The sequence below is a fragment of the Pygoscelis adeliae genome, unplaced genomic scaffold (assembly GCF_000699105.1).
Source record: "Pygoscelis adeliae isolate BGI_AS28 unplaced genomic scaffold, ASM69910v1 Scaffold14, whole genome shotgun sequence".
NCBI lineage: Eukaryota > Metazoa > Chordata > Aves > Sphenisciformes > Spheniscidae > Pygoscelis > Pygoscelis adeliae.
In genome coordinates this window covers 10,668,282-10,690,345 of record NW_008825109.1, presented here as the reverse complement: position 1 = coordinate 10,690,345, position 22,064 = coordinate 10,668,282, and the positions used below count along the sequence as shown (strand labels likewise).

The window sequence follows — 22,064 nt, the reverse complement described above, 5'->3', positions numbered from 1 at the left end:
ATCAGGGGTACAGATGCAATTTTGCAGTATGCTCTGACAGATTCCTTGTTTGTCAGACCACAAAGGTGGAGAACGGATTCCGGAAGTGAGTCTTCCCTGAAGGGGTTATCATTACATCTCATGCTCTATGGCTCATCCTCGCTACCATATTATTTGGGAAAACAGCTTAAAGTAGCTTAGACTCCACTCATATGGATCTGAATTAGTTTAAACATTAATGCCCTCCCCTTCTGGATATATTCCAGAGGCCTCCCTGCTACACAGATCCATTAAATAGATGTGTGTATGAGAATAATAACTGGAAATTGTGGGTCGCTTGCGGTGCTGTCAATACTCTTTTTGTGCATACGTCAAGTCAACGCTTTCACGTGGCATATCCTGTCACCCTGAACTATGAACCTTTTGGACGACAAACTTTGTGTACATGTGAGTTTGTACTGCACTCATTATGGTGGGACCTTAACCCTTGTGCTTTTGAGTACTATTGCTATAGAAATGTTTAACAATAATGTGGGTACCAGAAAATTAATGGGAATCCAGTTCAGGTCATAAGACAGATGGAAGTGTGACTCCTCAGGGAGTGACTCCATCATAAAATCTGGCATTGTATTAAATTAGTAAAAGAGATCAGATTTTAAGATTTATTTAAAAAAAGAGGAATCTTCTATTGTCTTTTATTTATACTTTATAAAATACTAATCTTATTGGAGTTTCTTTCATTTATTTGAGTCAGAATACCAACGACAGACCATTTCCTTCAACAATCCACCTCTCAGACACAGGCAGTAACCGTAACAGCTTTCGGACACTGTTAGCTTAACATTAGTCTGCTATGAACCTGGTTAAAGTCCTTACTACATGTTCCAAAAATTTATAATGTCCTGGAGTAATAGAGGGTCCTTTCCCATCCTCTCTTACCACAGGAAGAAACAAACACAAATTGTACATTTTTTTCCACTTCAACTCTTACTGAATATGAGTCATTGAAGTGTAATGGCAAGTCTGAATAACAGCTAAATTTGCAAAAGTACATTTGTCAATTAAGGAAGCTAAAGATTGCTGCTGCCACCTGTGTGTATATAAACAAACTGAATTTAGGAACCTCTGGTATACAGAAATTAAAAATGGTAACTGGATGCTTTGTGTGGAATATTTCAATGAACTTTACAAAGAGAGACAATACCACTATGTTTAAGCTATGGTTAGAAAAAATAAGTAGGAGAACCTGGGATAGATCCAGCAATTCTAAGCCCTAATCCAGGCCAGTCTCTTCAGTCCTGGGCTGTCCTGATTTCAGTGGGCAGCATCACTATACATTTTTCTCCTGGTTTTCAGATGTCTCCAATCCATTCCCTTACAACTGCTTCCTCTTGGATTTGTCATATGAGAACATACTTGCTTTGTCAGTCGTCTTCAAATTCCCAAGCTGGATTAGTCCTAGCATCTTGTGTTTAAGTCTCATCACATACTGGATATCAGTCATTTTAAATTTTTGTTGACCAAGTAAGCTCCAGCTATGTCCTTTCCCTGCCCTTTCCATTACACTTCCTGAGCACTTCCCCCTTGTTAACTGTAACCACGTGGGATGGTGCAAAAGACCGAAGGAACTGTACTATTTAAAACGTAGCACACTGATCCCCGACTATGTAATCGTATGAGGGTACAACTTCATGCTTACTTTTGACAGCAATCCACACAAATCCCCCAAAAGCCTGCTTCTTAATTTTCTTCTGTCACAGGTCAGAATCCTCTAGAGACTGACTCTAGATTGAGTCTTCATATTTGTCTTCCTGTACAACTTGGTTTTTAACTTCCCCATCCTAAAAGACCATGGAGACAACAGCAAATCCACAGAGGAAGAATACCTTATGAATCCCTCAAATGATGAAAAATCTTCATTCTGAGCTCACAGTCTGCCATAAAAAACAAATAGGAGGGTTTTTGTTCTAGTGCTGAAGGAATAATTTGTTTTCTTGGAAACAGTGTATTAATGAATTGCAAAACAGTGGAATCTGCCATATAGGTGGTGGCATGGTAACTGCATGACTGAAGATAAAAGTTCTTCCTTAGTTGAGCATGATGTTTAAAAAACCCAAAAAGGAGGCAGAAGGGAAATGTAGTTAGTGGTTAAAAAGGAACTAGAACTTAGGATTTCTGTTAGCTTTGCTACTGACTTGCTATTGGGTATTACAAATCAATTTTTGCTGGGGTAGATCACTGTAGAGAAGATGCTTACCTTCTGATGCTAGCAAGTGGTTCAGAAGCTTATTAAATGTCACAGTAATTATCACCCTTAGGAAAACAAATCACTGGCACGGGTAGAAAGGGGTGTCCTTATACTTTTTGGTTCTGTAACTTCCTGCTTTTTCCAGCTAGTAATGAGAGGCTGTGCCAAAGCTTGACTGGTGCCTGAATCATTCGGCCAATGCTCTGCCTTCTAAAGGAGGGCTGGAGTAATCCCAGGCCAAACATCCATCTGCCTCTTATCAGGCACTCTCATGTCCTACAGCTTCACAATCACAATCCCTCCATTACTAAATCAATAAGACCATCACCCCCCACCAATGCACTTACAAATTGCCTTGCAAGTTTGAAAATTCTGCCATTAGAGGCTGCAAGAGGTAGTCTGGATGACATCCCACTGGCCTAGTAAGTTACTAGCTCAATGTGGGTGTTTTACCTGGCACCTGGAAGATAAATGTCATTTAGATGAAAGTACAGTGATAATCAGTGATACCACTGTACTGAAAATCCTGCTGACGTCCCTAAATTTCTAGATTCAAAACTTCTCTGAAGTGATTGACATGATGGAATGAGTTGGCTTGCCTCTATGTGGTAATAAGTCAGCCTGTTAGGGACTGAGACTACTAACTTGTCTGATCTCTGTTACCCCTTTACTAGCAGCCAAAATGCCAACCATTAACCATCGTGTATACACATACTCGCAAGCGTGCGTGGAGACACGTGCACAGTCACATATGGACATGTTAGGCTGGGAAGTGAGAAGAGAGGAGAGGTAAGACTGTTCTCTGTGGCATTGGAGGAGGAAACTGTGACTCCAGATACATGGGGTCTTTATATATTCCCAGGCAAGATAACAGAGCATGTTTAGTAATTTACCTAAGGCAGAAGGTTTGCACTACAGGATTTAAGTTGTAGAGCAAATAAAAAGCTACATTTCCAGATGAAGCTCTCTTCCAGCTTCTTTTATTAAAAAGGAAAGGTAGGCGTTACTGTGACAATCAACCTGAATAAGAAGGTGAAAAAGCAAACCGTTTAGTCAGGTGATGGTTGGCTAGAATTAGTAACTGTTTTTACAGTTCTTCTCAGACATGTCTAACACAGTTCAGTAAGTCTGTACTCAGGCTGGAGCCAGCTTGCATTAATTCTGTAGTACCTGTAATTCTTCTAGAATTGTGTGAAATTTTTCATTTCAACTCATCCACAGGTCTAAAACATCCAAAGAACTTTACAAACATGGTTTTTCATTTCACTTCTATGCATCAGGCAATCATTATGCCCATTTTGTGGATGGATAAAAGCAAGAATCAGGTTAGCAGTAGATCAGCAGCATAAGTCTACAGTAATTCCAGGAGTTGCAGCTATGTCTAGAACATGCAGTATGGTTAAAGTACAAACCTTCTCTCCTTCTCAGTATCTAATTAATAACAAGTATTAGACAGCAATTCCTGAAGAAGGGTACTGTATGTTAAGAAGTTTAATACTGCAATAATTTTAACTTTTTTTTTTTTTTTTGCTATGATACTACTTAGAAATTTTGTTTCTATTGAACGGTAGATATTTTATCTTGGAAAACTGCATTGTCAGATGTCATGTTATGACTGTGTTTATTGGATTCAATGCATCTCCATAAAGTGCTTATAAATCACAACTTCAGTAATCTCTATTTCAGATTGCATAAGCAGATGCCAGTGTTGTGGTTCTGTACATTAACTGGTTATGATTGCAATAAAATCAATTATAAGAAATGCCGTTTTGGAAGCCAACACTATAAAGCAATTTTAACATTGGCAAGCTCCCATACCGTCCCGCTTCCACCTACAGTAACTCAAGTATAGTCATTGTCATGAAAGGTCACATCTATATTCATAACTAAAAATTTCTCAAATAAATTAGTGCTGAACATAAAGCATACACCAAGCTCACTGACAGATTATTATAAGGCTGTTCTAGCCAGAAGATAGATATCTTAATCTGGGGTATAGCACTTCAGCTGTGAACAAAGGTACGGGAGCAACATCAGATACAACTTCTTTCCCTTGTAGACACAAATAACCCACACATCCTTATCTATCTGTAAGAGGCAATGTTGACCAGAATGACATCTCAGCAACTGTGGAAGCATTTCTGCCCCATACATGAGATAAAAGTGTCACCTCTAACAGCAAGGACATGAAAAAAAGTCTGTGTAGCATTATATTAATTTGGATTACAGCCTTTGAAATAAATTCACTCCAAAGGCCTCCTCACCAATTTATAAAAGTAATTTCAGTTTCACTAGAGTTATAAACATCAGACTTTCCTGCAGGCAAAGCAAAGGTTTTCTTTTCCATGCCTTTTATTGAGCCAAGTTCAATTCCTTGACAAACCTTGACAACACTGTAAGGTACAAAAGACTAGAAAGCAGGACAGACCCATATCTAGTGCAAACTAACATAGGTTCAGTGAAGTTGGAGGGGCTGCGCAGATTTATTTGGGCTATGCATTGCTCAAAACTAGAATTATCAACAAGTGTTCTTCGTATAAAACAGGTATCCTACATGGGAGAGTTTTCATTACAACACTAAAGGCACTTCCATTTTCTGATTTTTTTTTTTTTAAAATAATCTGAGGCTTTTCTGGACTATAAGAAGTCTGTCATATAGTTTACAGGAAAATCTTACATTTAGAATTATAATTATCCAGATTCTATAATTACCTTGGGTCAAGGACTAATAAACAAAATGTACTTTTGCCTCCACAAATGTGATTAGAAGCTTGATCTTCAATTCTACAAGCATCTTAGTAGTCCAAGTCATAAACTTGAAAAGAACAAGAGTTGTTAGAGACCAGGCAAGCATCTTTCAGTGTTCAGCTGAAATTGTATTTTGATTGGTTATATTTGCAAGACTGCTAAACTTAAGAGTGACCATCCCCTTGTCTGTGAAGACTCTAGTTCTTGGCTGAACTTTCAAATAGTGCTTGAATAAAACACTCACCCGTTGTTTGGTGTTTCCATTTAAACATGCATTTTTCACAGGTGTGTTGATGCTTTTTCAATGACAGTAGGTTTTGTGAATAATTTTTCCCAAAAATTTTGTGGAATTTTATGCATTTTGATAAAGTTGTATATTTAGATTTTGAGTTTAAGCCTCAAGCTGAAAGTGAAGCCCAAAGATGGGGGTGATGAAGCAAGGCCCAATATGATGGGGGGAAATTACTCTGTCGACTTGCACAGTTTTTCATAGCCTTTCTTAATTGCTTGCTGTTACTGAAAGAGCCAGATGGAGTATACCCCACAGAAAATAAATCCCATGCTTAGAAATGTAAGTCAGGGCTCAGAGTCTATTGATTTTTACGGAAGTTAGAAAGAGCTAGCAACACAGTAACCTGAGTAAAAAACTAGTGGAAGGTAAAAACACATTTCTGACTAACATGAAATTTCCTCCTTTTAAAATCAGCAAATGAAGTGATTCGTGCCATTTGCAAGGGACTTTCATTTTCAGCATCAAATAGACCTTCTGTTTCAATTGAAATATTAGTTCATCTAAATCTTATTCACGTTTTTTAGATCTTCCACCACCACCCGACCCGCCCCCTGGTCAGGGTTTAAGGCAGCAAATAGTCCCTGGCCAGCGCGGAGGCTCAGCAGAGAGGAAAGGAAGCTCTCTTGAGAGGCAGCATGCACCGAACGTAGATGAAACAAAGAGCTCCCTGGACCGGCAAGCTAGGACGTCACTAGAGTGGCAGCGGCAAACCCAGGAGTGGATAAGCTCTACAGACCGCCAAGAGGATTTCAGGAAAGCCCAACACAAACAAGCCTTCGGATCAGGTGTGTGTGTGCTGCACCAGCCGAGGCAATGCAGACGGCTTCTTGACACTTCTCAGCTGAGGGTTTCTGTATCTGGCAGGAGTCTAGGGTCACCTCACGCCCCTCTGTGCCAGCACTGGTGAGGCTCAGGCTGGAAAATAAGAAAAGGCAAAGTGAAATGAGAGCTTGTGATCCAAGGATTTTCCCTCCCGCAACAATGAAATCTCATTAGCACCTAACTCGTTGCATCCTTTCCAGTGTTTTGGCAATTAATAATGTCAAGCATAGCGGTGGAAAAAACAGGAACAGTTTCAGGCAGGGAAGGAGAAACAGATTTTTAGAGTATTTTCTGTTGGATGTATTTATTTATACATATAGGGCCATATTTTCTAGTTCTTTCAACCTGCTTCTAAATTGGCAGCAGCTGTTTTTGCATGTCTGCAAGAAGGCTGATCCTTCTGAGCTACTGACGTTCCTTCCAGCTGTATTTAAAACACTGTCTTCTCCTTATTCAAGGATATGACAAAGTAACATTCATCTCTTAGACCTAGCAAGATGACAGCACAGGTCTTCACCTTTATACAGGACCTGCTCGTTGCTGAGCGCTGACTTTGTCTCCTAAATGGATTTCAAGTTTGTAAAAATGTGTGCAGGAGGCGACGCTGAGCTGGAGTTGTAGTTCTACAATATTCACAGATTCCTTCTCTCAGCATGACCTCAAGTAAAACCTTCTGTTTCAGGTCCCCTTACTAGGGTATTTTCTTTAACCCACTAATCACATGTTATCCCAGTGCTGATTAGAGTGATACAAGAGGACAATTAAGAAGATTTTAAAAAAGAATATTATACTGTACATGGAGCTTTCTGTAGGGCTACACTGTTTCTTCAAGTATATGTGTAGCTCCTACAGTAACACTAGAGGTACTCATATTATCCATCTTTTTCTTGACTTTATTCTACTATTAATGTTCCTTGTTAATCTAGCACACTAATATCAATGACATTCTAAAAAAAAAAATAGTAGTATACAGGCAAACCTGCCGTGGGGGTAGGATTTACTGAATAAAGTCCTCTTAGGAAATATTGCTACCCATATTTAAAATGTAGATATTTTAAATACAATCCATATTTTAAAATATAGCAATAATGGTACCGTTAAAACCCCCTAATCTTTCAGCTGCATAAACAAGTGAGTGGTTGTTCGTGTTGTGAAATGGTGATGTGAAGTCACAGTTTAAAAATAGTGTGTGAAATTCATGCTACTTGGTGAAATGGCAATTTTAATTACAAAGTAGAAGATGTACAAACACACAGAAAATATCCCGAATATACTTTATACATCTCATTTCTTTGTAATTTATTATTAAGGATGCTCCTCTGACCTGGTTAGCAAGAACTCCCCTCCTTTTCCTCTGCTTCATAAGTGTACAAATAGAAGTTGACAATTATCCTGTGATACAGAGGGTATACAGTAGTAAAATTCCCATCCTGCAGGACTTGCATTTATCTGTCCTTAAATAAAAAGAACTTGATCTTGACACTTCCAGTGCCCTACATGAGCATTGAATTTAGGGCTGGAGTGATTACAGGTATCTTGTTCTTGTCAAATTCAGGATGACCAGAGCAATTGCATATTCTTTATGCATGACAAAGGGTTCCTCTGAGGAGATATTATGGTTTTACCCTGGTGGGAGGGGTTCATAAAGTTTGTGCACAAAGTGGGCCAGAACTTCATATCTGTCTGTCTTCTCATCCCAGCTTCTTGCACTACAGTTTTCTTGCTCTGTATTCTTTTCTCTGGTAGATTTAAAAAAGGCTACTCTTGTTTGTGATACTTGTTTATATTACTAAATTTTGGGGTTATAATAATATTAATTGTGCTTCTTCCCTTTTCCTTTATTAATGACAAAGATCTCTGGAAATCTGTCCCAGTTTTCAATATATTTCCAAAAGGAGTTATTATTAGCTATCAGCTTCCAGAAAATAGCTATTTTGATGCTTAGGGGGCTTCGTTCAGACATTACCAAGCTGTGAATGAAATTTTGAAAGCAAGACCTTTGGTTTGAAGTTGAGTAGAATAAAAATACGTAATTCTGGGAACCGTGTTTCCACTGGTTGCTTTCAGTATAAACAAGATCACTGAGATCCTGCCAATGGCTTCATTGTGGAACCACAGTTACAGCACATCAAACATGACATTCTCAGCTGCCCCTCTAAAGAAAGTAGTGCTAGATCAAGTTACAATAGTTTTGATAATATTAAAAGCCTTTTGATTATCTTATGGGGTATAGAAACTTCTTTACACACATATATCCTGATTTCACAGGGGCTAGAATTATATCTTCAAATTAAAAGCTCAGTATTTCAGAGAGAAAGGCGTCAGCAAAGCCTCCCCGTATTCTTTGCAGGCGTGGGGCATGGGGCACTGTTTTGAGTGTTTAATAAATGTAAGCCCATTCTAAGGACTTGAGACAGCTACCTTTCATGTGCTAGAATGTTGTGAAAATCTTAGCCTTTATTTTATGTCACAATTGCTTATTTTATAGGTTGCATTTATTTCTGAGGGCACAACAGATAATTTAACGCACCATATGCTCTATAATGATAATGCACTTTATATTTATTCATGGTCGTTTTTTCTCAATATTTCATTGAACCCGAAGGAGGCCTTATCCTGAGTCCACAAACTAGAAAAACAAATCAATTGACCATATATGTCATCTTCAAACTCTTTTGCAATGCTAGTGACTTTTCTTTCCATCCTTTAAAAATGTATCCAGCTTTCTGCTAAACTGATTTATGCCGCTTGCTTTATTGCTGCCTTAATGCAAGCTGTTCCATATTTTAGCCAGCCTTTGGAAACCAGGTTTGCATCTGATTCTATTGTTAGGACTTGATATATAAAGAACAGGTAACATAATTTAGGAGGCTATGGCTGTTAAATGCCATTTCACTGTGTCTTTTAAGCATTTCTTTCTATTTCAGCAAGGACAGCACACGGTCATAGCACAAAACACTGATAATGCCCTTACCTCCTGCAGCACAAATATTCTGGTCCCCTGGGCAGGGCCAGAGGGAGATACTTTGGCAGAGAAAGAAGTCAGCTGCCTGCCCTCTTCTGCAACAGATTTACCTTACAAATGGGTTCTGTTCAATAGTAGATCACATGGGGAATTCCCGTGTCCTACTCACTTGTGGCAGTAGGCACAAAGAATGAAATCCTGGGTTTCTTCCACAAATTTGTTCTCATTTAGCATTTCCCTAAGTTAATTGTACCTCTGCTGCAGCCTTTGCAAAGGCTTCAAGATTGTGCATAAAAGCATTTTTATCTCCTCTTTCTTTCCAACCATCCCCGCCTACTTTTCTTTCTGTGTTCCTGCCCTCTATCAAAGAAAGTCTGTTTCTCCTCATCAGATTGTTTAAGAGTGAAGACAATGGGAGAGGCAAAATAGAAAAAACACCTTTCAGCCCAGATTCACTTTAAAAAAATGTAAGATTCAAGCAGAAAATATCCCACTGATTACAGAAGGGGCAATTCCTGTGTTTGAGGTTAAGCATGTATACTTATATTCCTTCTTGAATTAAACCGTATTTAGCAAGGTCTCTTTCTTCAGGTTCTGAGACAGCAAAAGTGGATCATATACAGCAAAGAGATAAAACAATGCTTCTATTTTGGTGTTAAATCAGTGCTGCTGTTTTGCTTCTTAGGTTAGGATTATTACAACAATATCTCCTGGACAATCTAATCAGATGTGATGTCTTATTTTACTTCATGCTATATGAAGGCATACAGTCCTATGCTTTATTGGTATTAATCCTGCTCTCGCAAGCAGTTCGTTATTACAGGTCTTCACAAAGGAAGAGGCCAAGTGAGCAAAAGTAAGCCTTTTGCCCATAATGGAACATGAAACAAGCTGCAGGAAGATTTACTCACCCTAAATATTACAACTACTACTACATTGTATAATATAATATTTTCCAATGTAATTCACAACCAGTTAAAAAATCTTCAGTGTACTTTGCATCGTTAGAAATTACTGAGCTGCTGGAAGCTAATTAAATTAGCTGATATTGTAGTTCTTTATCTAAATTGATTGAGGTAATGTTACCATAATTTAAGCTAAAGAAAAGGAAAAAGCACATTCATGTAGGCTTGAAGCAAAAATCTAATCATAGCTGCATTGTTTTGGAAATGGTATGCGCATCTATTTTTATTAAAGTAATCTATGATTCATGATCTGTTACTTCATAATGAATCTAGACTTTTTATAATTAATACAAACTAGCTTGTGAGTTTACTTGAGAGCAAGGTTAAATTCATGCTCGTTTCTTTGCCTGTGGGATACAACACTGAGTTGTGTATTTTCTTAGGTAAAATTGCCGTACTACAAAGCAAGACAAAGGACAGATATCTGAGGGCAGGAATGAATATGATGTCCGTATAAGAATAGCTTGATTATTCCTATTTATAGGAATTTATTTGATATTTATTGTGTTGTTTTGTTTTGCTTTTCCAGAAGAGGCACTCGTACCATATAGTAAACCCAACTTCCCATCCCCTGGCGGCCACAGCTCTTCAGGAACAGCTTCTTCTAAAGGATCGACCGGACCTAGAAAAGGTGAAGTCTTGCGGGGAGGTCACCAATGCAATGCCAGTGACCTTCTCGATGTAGGCTATGTGGGATCAAACAGTCAAGGACAGTTTACTGGTGAATTATGTAAGTTTATGTCTAGCTACAGTTCAAACTCTCAAATAGAAAAAAGAGAAAAATTATAAATCTGTTGTGAAGAGGGGAGGAAGTTGAGTGTGATAATCAGATTAAATTTTACTCAGATCTTTTTGCCTTCTGAGGTGTTTTGCTTGTGATAACAAACAAATGAAGTTCTGTTCTTTGGTTCGGACCAGTTCAAATCTGTGTAAGCCTGCATAGTACATCTTTCAGTGTTTAATGCTGGTGAAACACTGGGAAAATTGAAAAGAAATTCTAGTAATTTAGAATTTTCTTGGCAAAGTGTAGTGTGCTTGTCTTGGAAATGCCATTGGCAGTTTTTCCAAGAGGAGCGAATGAAAAGGGTGCTGAACTTGTTGGGCATGGTAGCAAGCTCGTGATGCCTTCTGCTTAACTTTCTGTTGCTTGATGAGCAGTATTCTGCTCTTTTTTACCTTAGATGGAGGTCCTCTTTTTTGAACTGTGTAGCCCAGTTTTTCAGTTGAATATCCCAACTCTTTCCTCAACTTCCCAGGCCAGGGGAATTATTTTCCAAACTTTTTTCTATTATTACTCAATATCTGTTAAACCTTGTATAAAACCATGTTAATGCTGTGTAGGTGGTGGTAGTACTAGATGCCAAAATGTTTGACTCTGTTGTTTGAAGTCATCAACAACCCAGCTAGCTCAGGCATACTGATACGTTGACGAGTAAAAGCAGTGTAGCTGTCGGCATGTCTGCCTCCTATATGCTGCAGTCAAACCCTCAGTACCTCCCGACAGTTACTGCCCGGTAGCTTGTAAGAGAGCTAATGGTGATCCACAAAGCCTGAAATGTGCTCTCTCAGATACGGTGTTGGTAAGTGCCGAATTTTAGCATCCCTCACTTTTCAACTTAGAAGCGATTAACTCTCATCTCCCAACCTATCGAATATTCATCCTGTGCTGCAGTAATATTGCCATAGGCTTTGTTTTGTGTTTTTTCTCCTTATTACAACCTCTTTCTCTCTCTTTGTTTCTCTCTATAGAGTAGTTGAGAAGACACATTGCAAGCTGCTCTGATGGACCATCAGGTCTGAACTCATGGAAGTGATGACACTAAACAGTGCAATGAACATTTTCTTTATTTATGTACTATTAAAAGAACTGTAAATGCAATGTAAAGACACACAGCCACACATATCCCACAGATACTTTACTTGTGTTCTTCTCTTTAATACACCATCCACCTTAAACTATTCCTTGTCAGGAGTATATAAAAAAGAAAGAAAAAAAAATCACCCTCCAGGATGAAAAGGATTTCCTTCTGTATATAATTTCTTTTGTTGCATTGCTATGCAAGCTCACCTTCTTTTTAGCTATGTTCATATTCATGTCTGTTTCTATTGGTCCGTTGTACTATATGTGAATTAATAGGCTGTGGTGCCATATATTAACTTTTAATTGTGTAACTTTTATGTTTAAAGTTTGCACTGCAATTTTATTTGGTGATAAGCACAAAACTCTACTCCTCATGACATGAAGAAAAAAAGAGACTGAATGTGTGAAGGTTTACGTACTGTAAGCTACTTTGGATAGTGCTGGATGTAAAGGAGTATGTTAGGTGGTTTTCCATTGGGGTGTAGAAATGAGAAAGTGACAGGCAAAACTGATGTCAGTGAAGACATTAGAGACAGATTTAAATCTTTTAAAAGCAAGCAACATAGTTGCTCTTCCTATTTAAGAAGGGGTCAGAAGTTGGAAGTGTGAGATTAAAGAGTGAATATGAAAATTAAAGGTAGCATGAGATGGCCTAGACCCTTTCAATAGAATGATGCCCTTAGTATCTGTTTTTAGCCATCCCATGCCACTAAGTAAAGGGGAAGAAAAACAAACCTTGCTACAAACAGAAGAACTTAAGGTGTTTCACTAAAGCTGGTTTTATATTGCAGTTTTAAGAGAATTATTACCATTAATTTCTCCAACCCAAAATATAAGACAGATTTCCCAGGAGAAACAAACAATATAAACTCAAGGAATACCTAGTAAGTAGTTAAGGATGCAATTTATTATTAAGACATATTCAGGCTGCTTCCAAAAAATTGAAATGTCAGAGTATTGTATTTCATCTTTCTGATACATGTACAGTACAATAGAGGATAGAGCTGCACCACTGAAATTCATGACATTAATTGTTTTGATGCAGTCTAAACAAACCTTTATGTTCTGTTACCTGAAGTCTGCAAGAGCTGAAGCTGGATCCACAAAATCTGTAGTAAAATGTTTAGTGTTTGGAAGGAAAGCAACAGTCAAGTTATTTTCAGCTTGCATTAAGTAAATTTCTGGCAATACAATACATCCAAAAAGTTAGATATAAGCAAAGGAAATCTTTAACCCTTGTTTTAGTGAGTGGCTTCAAACCCTACTATGATGAGGAAATAATGCATGTTTATACACTTTTTGAATAAGCCAAACTCTGTAAGTGGACATTAATGACAGCATCCTGTCTCTTCATTAGTTTTCATGACGTTGCCCAAATCTTCTGTACCTCTCAAATCTCAATGAGTAAATTGTCAAACTTTTCTTAGAATATTGTATGTGGGTAGCCCACTCATTTGATGCTTAATTTAAATATTGCATCCTACAGCTTATTTCTGTTAGTTGTCTGACCATGAACACAAGTTTCCATTTGAATACCCTTTTCGTATAACCAGTCTATGTTGTTTTATATATTGCCTTGGAGCTCACCACTATTAAGAACACTTTTAGTAATGGCAGAATTTTAGAAAAGTAAATTACAATGCTAAATATGTGTTGCTTTTCATTTCATTAACTTGTTCCATGATAAGATAAAACACTACAGCCATCAACTATAACTCAGCACTATTGAATATTAAAAAAATGTTAGTTAACTTCCTTAAGATCAAGACTGTTATTTAGCAGGTTACAAACCAAACAAGTTGAGAAAAACATGTATGCATTTATTTATATATGTGACCAATGAATATATGTAATTTTCCTGCTTGTTAAACCATTATAGATAAAACCATTACTTAAAAATGTGCAAAAATGTTCAAGCAAGATAAAGAAGGCATCATATTTACATATGTATGTTTTTTATTTTGGAATTATCATATGAAGAGAAGATTATTCAGGGTACAATTCAAATTCAATTCTCTGGAAAACGTTTAACTCGGTCACCAGTAGATTTTTTTTTTTCCTTTTAATTCAAAAGCTTGTGCTGAGCTTTGGTGGAACACCTTACTCACTATATCCTACTCAAAATTCAGTATCATTAGACATTGATAAAGCCATCCCAATTACTTTCAAATACGTGTTTTATCTCTTCCACTGGAAAGTAAATGTGTGTCAGTATTAAAGCTGTGCAGTACCATGATATTCACTAACTTGTCCATCTGCTTCTGTACATTTTTGTTCATTAATAATTTGCTTACAATATTACATAAGGTGTTGTGTGTATCGCAAAGTGTCTCCATTATCTTACAGGTGATGTCTCTTCTTTTTTTTTCTCTCTCTCTTTTCTATACAGTGTACTTCCAATGAACCACAGTACATATTTTTTAAAATGCCATTTAATTTACTATTTTAAAAGAAGTATTCTTCTTTTTTTAAAAAAATCGAAAACATTTATTGTGAATAATGTGTTTAAAGAAAAGGGATGTTGTGGCAGCACTTAGAATTGTTTTTTAATTTGTTTTTTTAAAAAACTGTTTATTGGCTACAGTTTGTTCACGAAAAAGTATGACCTCTTAATGTGTTTCATTGGTATTGTTAGTGCAGCAAAGTTTAATTGGCATAAAAAGTTGGTTAATAGTACTGTTGAAGTGTGTATTGTATATTTACTGGGGAAAAAATAAAACATATTCACATTTCAAATCTATGTTAAAAGACCTTGAGTAAGGAGTCAATATGTGAAAACCCAAACTGGGAAAATCAGGCAATAATAACATAGACTGAGCTATAATCATCACTGTCCACTTACAGTAACAAGGAACATTTTATATGCTGATTTTTGGACTAAGCTAACAGCTGTCTTATAAATAGGCCAGTGGTAAACATTGCCTGTCGTAGGGATTTCTGTTTAAGGTCCTGTCTACATTGGGAATAGTTGTACCAATGTAATTACACTGATACAGCTATTCTAGTGATACATCCTCCGTTTGTAGACATACTATCTCGATGTACATTAAGGACCGCAAGTGCACAGCTTACTTTGCTTAAAGCCCATAAAATAGTGGACATGTAAAACCTGTGTTCAGTGGGTCTGAACCCTTGGACTTGGGGTTTTGTACTGGTGGAGCTACTGCCAACCCGGTACAGAATATCCCCAGAACGTATAGATAGATGCTAGGTCAATCTTTCTCAATCTTTGCATTGACTATATGCTCAATTTTAAATACAGGAGGGCTGAAGGACCAAATAATAAATTGTTACATGTGCTTCAGTGGTGTATTGCTGTATGGGCAGCCATTTCAGTGATGCAAACAACAGACATTTCTTTTTTGTTATTTACTATTTCTCAAGTCCTTATCCAAGTCAGTAAAACCTTTTGAGTAACCTTTGGTTGTCACCTGAAATACAACATAAACACCGTTCCTTGGGAAAAGTACAAAAAAAAAGGAGCATGGAGTGTTTTAAGTATATTGATTTAACTCTACACCAATGCAAAAGGAAGACATGACTGTTTGAAATAATAATATGGTGGCTTATGCTTGCCTCAGCCTGTATATTGCCAGCCAGGAAAAAAAGGTGGCTGAGAAAGAGTCCTCACAACTGACAGAGGAAAGGTAATCGGGTTGGGGGAGATTCTGGCAGGAACTTTTTCTGTTTTTAAAAAATATAGTCAGCGCCTTTGGCTTTTCTACAATTTATGCAGTTTGGGGGGGGGTGTTTATGATTAATGGCCTTGTGGAAATTTAACAGAGGAACTAGAAGGAAGTAAGTTGGCCTTCTTTTATAAAGATTGGGGTGAACTTGTTTGCTGAGGGGAGGATTTTTTAATTTCATTTTTATTTTTTTAACACATTTTGTTCCGTCTATCGGGAACACATTAGCTAAAAATAAATTATATTTGAAAACCATGTGGGCAATGGACAATTCATTTAGGAGGTACATTCAAACAGCAGGAAAGATGGCAAAGAGTAATACTAAAAAAAGGAACCCATACATTGCCTTAGAATCAGCCAAGTCTACTACAGTTTCACATGTAATTCTGAACTGTTGATAATACATATAGGCTTCATTACTTTTGGTTTCCATATCAAAATAAATTATCCAAAGTCCACAGGAGGCCTAGATCCTTGGGACACTAAATCTGGTACTTTAAATGTGTGGTTAATCCAAGCCGGTGAGACTAGAGTATGCTCAGGGTGTACGAGCCCCCGGCCCTGGCTGCTCGCACCCCAGCAGTCTCCAGCCGGGAAGCGCAGGCGGCTTCAGGCTCAGCGGGTTTCAATGGATGCCTTCGCTAGGCATTTGTCAGGCATCACGTGTGTAGAGGCAGGGTACTTCACCAAGGATGGAGTTTTTCAAGGCAGGGAAGGTCTCCAATGAGTTAGGCATTGTGGTGATTCACATTGGGACCACTTAGTCAGGCAAGTCTCACATTTTGGGACCACCCTCCCCAGTCCTTGTCTCAGTGCTGTCCTGCTATGGTCTGTGTACTCAGTGCTGCTGCTGTCCCCTGAATCTGGGGTGCCTGGCATGGGGGGTGCAAGAGTAGAAGAGGCGTGGTGGTGCTGGGGGGCACGTAATGCTCTCCATGCATTGAGTGGCTGGATATATGCCCTGTTAGTTAAGAGGGGACCAGGGAACGCAGTAGAGCAACGGTCCCAAACATCTGCTCTGCTGTTTCTAGCTCGTTCCCTGCTTCTGTTTCAGATGGACCTCTTGCCCTGCCAACCGCTCGTCCACCCAAAATAACACGTACAACTTAGAGACATCTCATGGGACCCAGAGGAGATGTAGGGCCATGCCTATGTGCTGTGAATATGGGCTGGGGATTTGGGGAGAGCTAGCTCTGAGCTCTAGTGTTGGCATGAGGACTAGATTGCTCTCTAGCTCACCTTTATTTAACTGTGTAGCTACATCCAGGAAGACCCCAGCGGAAAACAAGTTCCTAGAGCGCACCTCAGCATTGCAGCATCTCTTCTGGCATGTGACTCCTCATTCAGTCTGTCTTAGGCCATCCTGAGTTCCATGCTGGCTTCTCACCACATCCTGAGGACTGAAATGGCTTATGCTGACATTTAGGCAAGTGAGGTTGTTCCTCTCTCTGCAGCAGAAAACCAACAAAGAACAAAAAAACCAAACCTGTTACTTAAACATGAACCTTTTAAAACAATCCTCAAAAATCCTAGAAAACAAAACATTTCAGATGTACATGTTTGGGGATTCCTTTTCTTGGTATGTTGTCTTGGCTACCGTTGAAATGATCTATTTATTTTTTTAGAGCTGCTACACTCTCCCTCCACCCCTCCCATTCTCCAGTACTTATCTTTCAGCTGTAAAGAAGTTATGGTAGGGAATAATTACATTTGTGTACTTTCCGTGTTATAACTTTCAACAACAAGATGCACAGTCGCATTCAGTTCAATTGATCAAAGCCAGATGGGGATGAAATGTCTGTGGTTTTTTTTTTCTAAAAAGGACTGCTACTATTTGTGCTGATATTTGTTCCCCATTTATGCTGATCAGTGCATCTTTTGCCTTCAAGGATGCCATTAGTAATTCTCGTTTGTATTCAAAAGCAGGAATCCATTGTGCAGCACTTGGAGAGCCACTCGGATGCAGGTAAAGAATATAACAGCTCGAGCAAGTGCTAATTAGAACCAATTAAGCTTAATTGACCTCCTTTGGCAGTAAAATGCATAATAGAACTTGCTCTGTCCTTGCAAAATGGAGATCTTGCCTCTAAGCGTAAGAGTGAAGCACGGTTTCATGTATCAGCCTGTTAGTAATTATGTGGGTATAGCAACGAAGAAGTGGCTTGCTCCAATTTGTTTTAATAACTGAGCTCTACTGTATCAGGGCAGTGCAATAAAAGTGAGATTTCTGGTTCAGTCTATTTAAAAACCTAATTTTTACAGAGCAAATGAGCATCCCAAGATACCAATACTAATCTCTAGGAATGAGTTGGCAGAAAAATAGAGAGTTCCTTTTATAGGTAAGTAATGGTGTGAGCATAAAAAAAGGCAGTTATATGCCTGCAAGTTGGAAATGGCTCTGATGCACGGAGGCTGTGTCTATCCTGAGTGGTAGGTGTGAGCTCTGATGTGCCTGGATTGGTGCCTTGTCCAGGTGAATGATCTGCCTACAGTTTAGCATGGCTCCCCGCTGCACCTTGCGATGAGGTTGCCTTCTGCAGATTTCTGCTCAAAAAGGGGCACTGGCATCCATCCATCTGAGGTTTGCGGTGCCATGGGACTGGGGCACAGAGATGGCGTGTGCACCACTACCATGGGCACCAGTGTGGACATGGTCAGAGGTATCCAAATAAAAGTAGAGAGAGAAAGAGCAGGGGAGAGAATGAAGGGTAAGAAATGTAAAATTGTATGAATTCAAAAGCATCAGTTGTGAGTGCTAAACTATACATCCCTGTGAAAAGCTGAAAAACCGTTCTTATTCATAAACCAGAATTGATCCCGTTTCAATGACCATGCTTTGCTGACTTTTTCCTTAGCAGGAACTGAATGCGACTGATTTTGTTGCTAGCTTGGCCTTACTATTAACAGCAATAAAGGTGTTAGTCAAGTGGGGACTTTGATGCAACCGATAACATCACTCTTCCTTCAGGGAATGTTCGTGTGCTGGCTTGTTAATGAATTTCTTTCCTAATGAGTATCATTAAAAACCCTTTGATTAGCTATTTGTGTGAATGCCCTTCCTTTTTTCTCTAAGCTGCTACTTGCACTAAGTGGCACCAGGATTTTGCCCTAGGCAGAAAGCATGCAGCTGTATTCCCTACCTCATGAATACAAGTCTGAGGCAAACTGCGGTAGGAAAGAGAGGAAAAAAAAAAGACCTCACAGATGAGTTGAAGTTGTTTTCTATACATGTACAACCTAAGCAGGCCACTAGCATTCAAATGAGAATGTCATTAGGGGAAATGAAGAGCAATAGGTAACGATGGTGAAACATGTAACAATAATTTACATACACCTCGAGTGCCAACAGGCAAAGAAACAAATAAAGCTATAACCTGGGGAAAGGGGATGCCAGAGAATAAATGGACCGCAACAAGCAAACAAAAAATGCCATGTCATAAAATGTAGCAAAAAGCCTGGAAAACAAAATTAAAAACAAAACAAGGCATTTCACATCCCAGGCCCCTTAATGAGATATTGATGGCATAGAAATTGCCTACTCCTATGCAAGAAAAAAGGAAGACTGAGAAACACAAAACCAATTAGGAAACAGATTTGGCTATCTAAGGTTTAATAGAAAGAGATGTGGCATAGCAGAGCACAATTAATCACCAATTGACTGAAACACTTTCTTCTCCTGAGCTACTGCAGACCTGTCTCCCCACTCCCAATCTTAAAATGACAGGCACTTGATCCAGCTTGTATTCAAAATAAATCTCTCTCTGCTGTTCCTTCCCCAGCCCCCCAAATCTCCTAGTGAACTGCAGATACTGATAAACAAACCTTTTGCATTTACTTTGGTGTCACAGGCTTCAAACTAGCTTCAGCCTATCCACCCCCTTCTTCCTTCTCTTCTTTTTTCCCATCAGGTATAAGCTTCATCTACATATTTTCTACCTTGTTGTTAGGCGTATAATGAGGCTTTTCTATTTTTGTCCTTCTTTGCCCAGAAAGCTGTCTTAGACGTGTCACACTTAGAGATTTATACTAGTTCATTTTCACATTTGATCTATGTGGAATATGAAGGTTTAAGTTTAAACTAGGTCACTGGGTGCCTTTAGAGCATTTCTAAGTAAGGGAGAGCCATTGAGGAGTCTCGATTTGAGTGTTTCAGCCCTGTACGCAGAGCCTGAGAAACTCGGGGTGAATGATCACAGTTGCAGGAGGATTACGGCCATATGTCACAACCTGTGTCTACTGTGCCATATGTGATTCTCTGCGTCAATGTGCACGTATTAATAGCAGCACAGGAATGTACCTTAAAACGTCTGAAATAATAAGTAACTCTGAATAGTGACAACCTGCGAGTAAACCTTGGCTCTGGTGAAATCGGTGGTAAAATTTTAGCCTTTTCTTTAATCCAGATGAAGTATTAGTTCCCAGTGTAATCTCTGTAGTGTAGTAGCAGATTTTTGCCCATCAAAGGACTGCCTTTCTATCCTGTGTACCTTACAGCCCTGGGACATTCAAACATATTCTGATTTTCTCTACATGAACATTTGTGTATGTAAAAACCTGTTTCCAAACATGGGGCTTTGAATTCCCTTCTATCGTAGTCCATATGTGCTTTTGGATCTTTTGGGAGTTACCCAAATCCCACGTGTTTTCACAAGCACTTACTGCTGACTAAGAATATTCAAAGAACAACTCTTTCCATGTTTTTGTATTCTTTACTGTCTCATGCAGGCCCATGAAAGAGAACAGATACCAATTTCAGCTTTTGGTTGCTGATATGTTACACTTCTGATTTCATTGAGGGATTTAGGAGGCATGATTTCCATAGAAACTGATGTCAATTAGTTAATTGGAAACTAATGGTGAAAGTACTAAACCTCTGAGTTCCGGTAAGTATCCTTGTACTTTAGCTGAGGGTAAAACCTTTCAGCACTTGTGCAGCTACTTTTTCTTTAAATAATTGGATCATAGAATTACAGCATTTTGTAATATTCCTAGTAGAGCTGTCTGGTTGAAGAAACTTCACTCTGAAACTGAGTTGCTCTGATCAGAAACTCCTGCTTGGACCAATACGTGGACTTTTGTGGGACAAGTAAATCTTACATGCCTTTCTAGCAGTAGCAGCACTGTTGAAAAAAACCCCCACCCAAAAACAACAACAAAAAAAGACTTAGTAAAAACCAGGTAAATTCAGCATCCTTTAGTAAGTACTTGAGATTTCCTCTACTTTGATCTCTGTTTAGCATAAGCCAGGAAATGTTTGGTGCAGGGATGTCTTTGTGCCTGCTGACATCCCTGGCACCTCTCGCTTCACCGGTCACACTCAGAGCTGGACCAGCCACGGGAGTGGAGGGCAAGGAGAAGAAAAGGAAAGGGAGGGGAGAATAAGAAGACATACAGTATTTCAACAACAGTTTTCATGACAAAAAAGAATTGTTTTTCTCCAGACAGTTCTGTAGCACATTGTGGATCTGGTGCACAGAAATAGTCCTTTTGCCCACTGTCTATTTTTTTCTTTAGATTTGGATAAATGTAAATACCTGTCTCAGAAAAGAAAATTTCAGAAAAAACCTGCCAGAACAATGTGGGGCTGTCCTCAGTGCAGGCCTCTGACCATCAATATTAGGATGTGTCAGTAAATTGATTATCGTTTGTACACTGTTCCTAGTGCTGACAATAATAATGACAGAATCCTCTTAATTGGTCCCAGGGAACAAAACTGAGACACACAATTCTCCCCTTTTTTTTACAGTGAACCGTTGCTTTTTTTTCCTCAAGCACTCAATATTATCATGGTAGTCTTAAGGATGTTCTGAAGCATCTTATGCTGTTCACTTTCTTAAATCCATTTATTAAATTGAATGTTGTTGAGCATGAGGCTGACATTTGGTGATTTTCACGCAGTCCCTAATAGCTGCAGGGTGCTCATTTCTGGAAGCGGTTTTATGATGCTACAAAATGTCTTCTCTGCTTTTGCTGGCACATATCATACCATATAGCTGAAGCAGAACTGTCAGGACAGCATGTCTCTATTAGCAGACCATTGTTTGTCATGGAACTGATATTCTTGGAGTTTTTTCAACTATAGCATTGTTGCCAATGGTTAAAATTTCAAAGCTTCATAAATGACTGTGCACAGGAAGATTAATCCAGCTGGCAAACTTTCTACTTCTAAGATTTTTGTAAAAGTCATCAACAGGGGAGCCAATAATTTTCACTCTCTGATGAAGTCTTCATTACGGAGCATCTGAAACCTTGTTATAATATGGATCACTTTGACATTATATCTGCAGTTATGTGCTTGCACTTCTAATAACACTCATACAATGGGAATTGAGCACCACAAAGAGCCTCTGAAAGTAGAGTAACTTAATTTTCCTCTGCATTCATACAGTGTACAGGTTTAGTAAGGCTCTCTCATGTTATTTGCAATGTCTTTGTTTGTCAGATTCTTCTTATTTTAATTCCCTGGCATATAAAACTTGGCAAATGTCAGCGCTTGTA

The 22,064-nt window shown here is 38.6% G+C and overlaps 1 protein-coding gene across 1 annotated transcript in view; it reads left to right on the top strand.

Moving 5' to 3' along the window:
* ROBO2 (roundabout, axon guidance receptor, homolog 2 (Drosophila)) overlaps nucleotides 1-22,064 on the top strand; it is a 623,567-nt gene that overhangs the window by 414,418 nt on the left and 187,085 nt on the right. Inside the window, exons 27-28 of the mRNA XM_009327889.1 lie at nucleotides 5,792-6,052; nucleotides 10,549-10,749. Coding sequence (XP_009326164.1) covers nucleotides 5,792-6,052; nucleotides 10,549-10,749 — 462 coding nt within the window. The remainder of the gene's footprint in view (nucleotides 1-5,791; nucleotides 6,053-10,548; nucleotides 10,750-22,064) is intronic.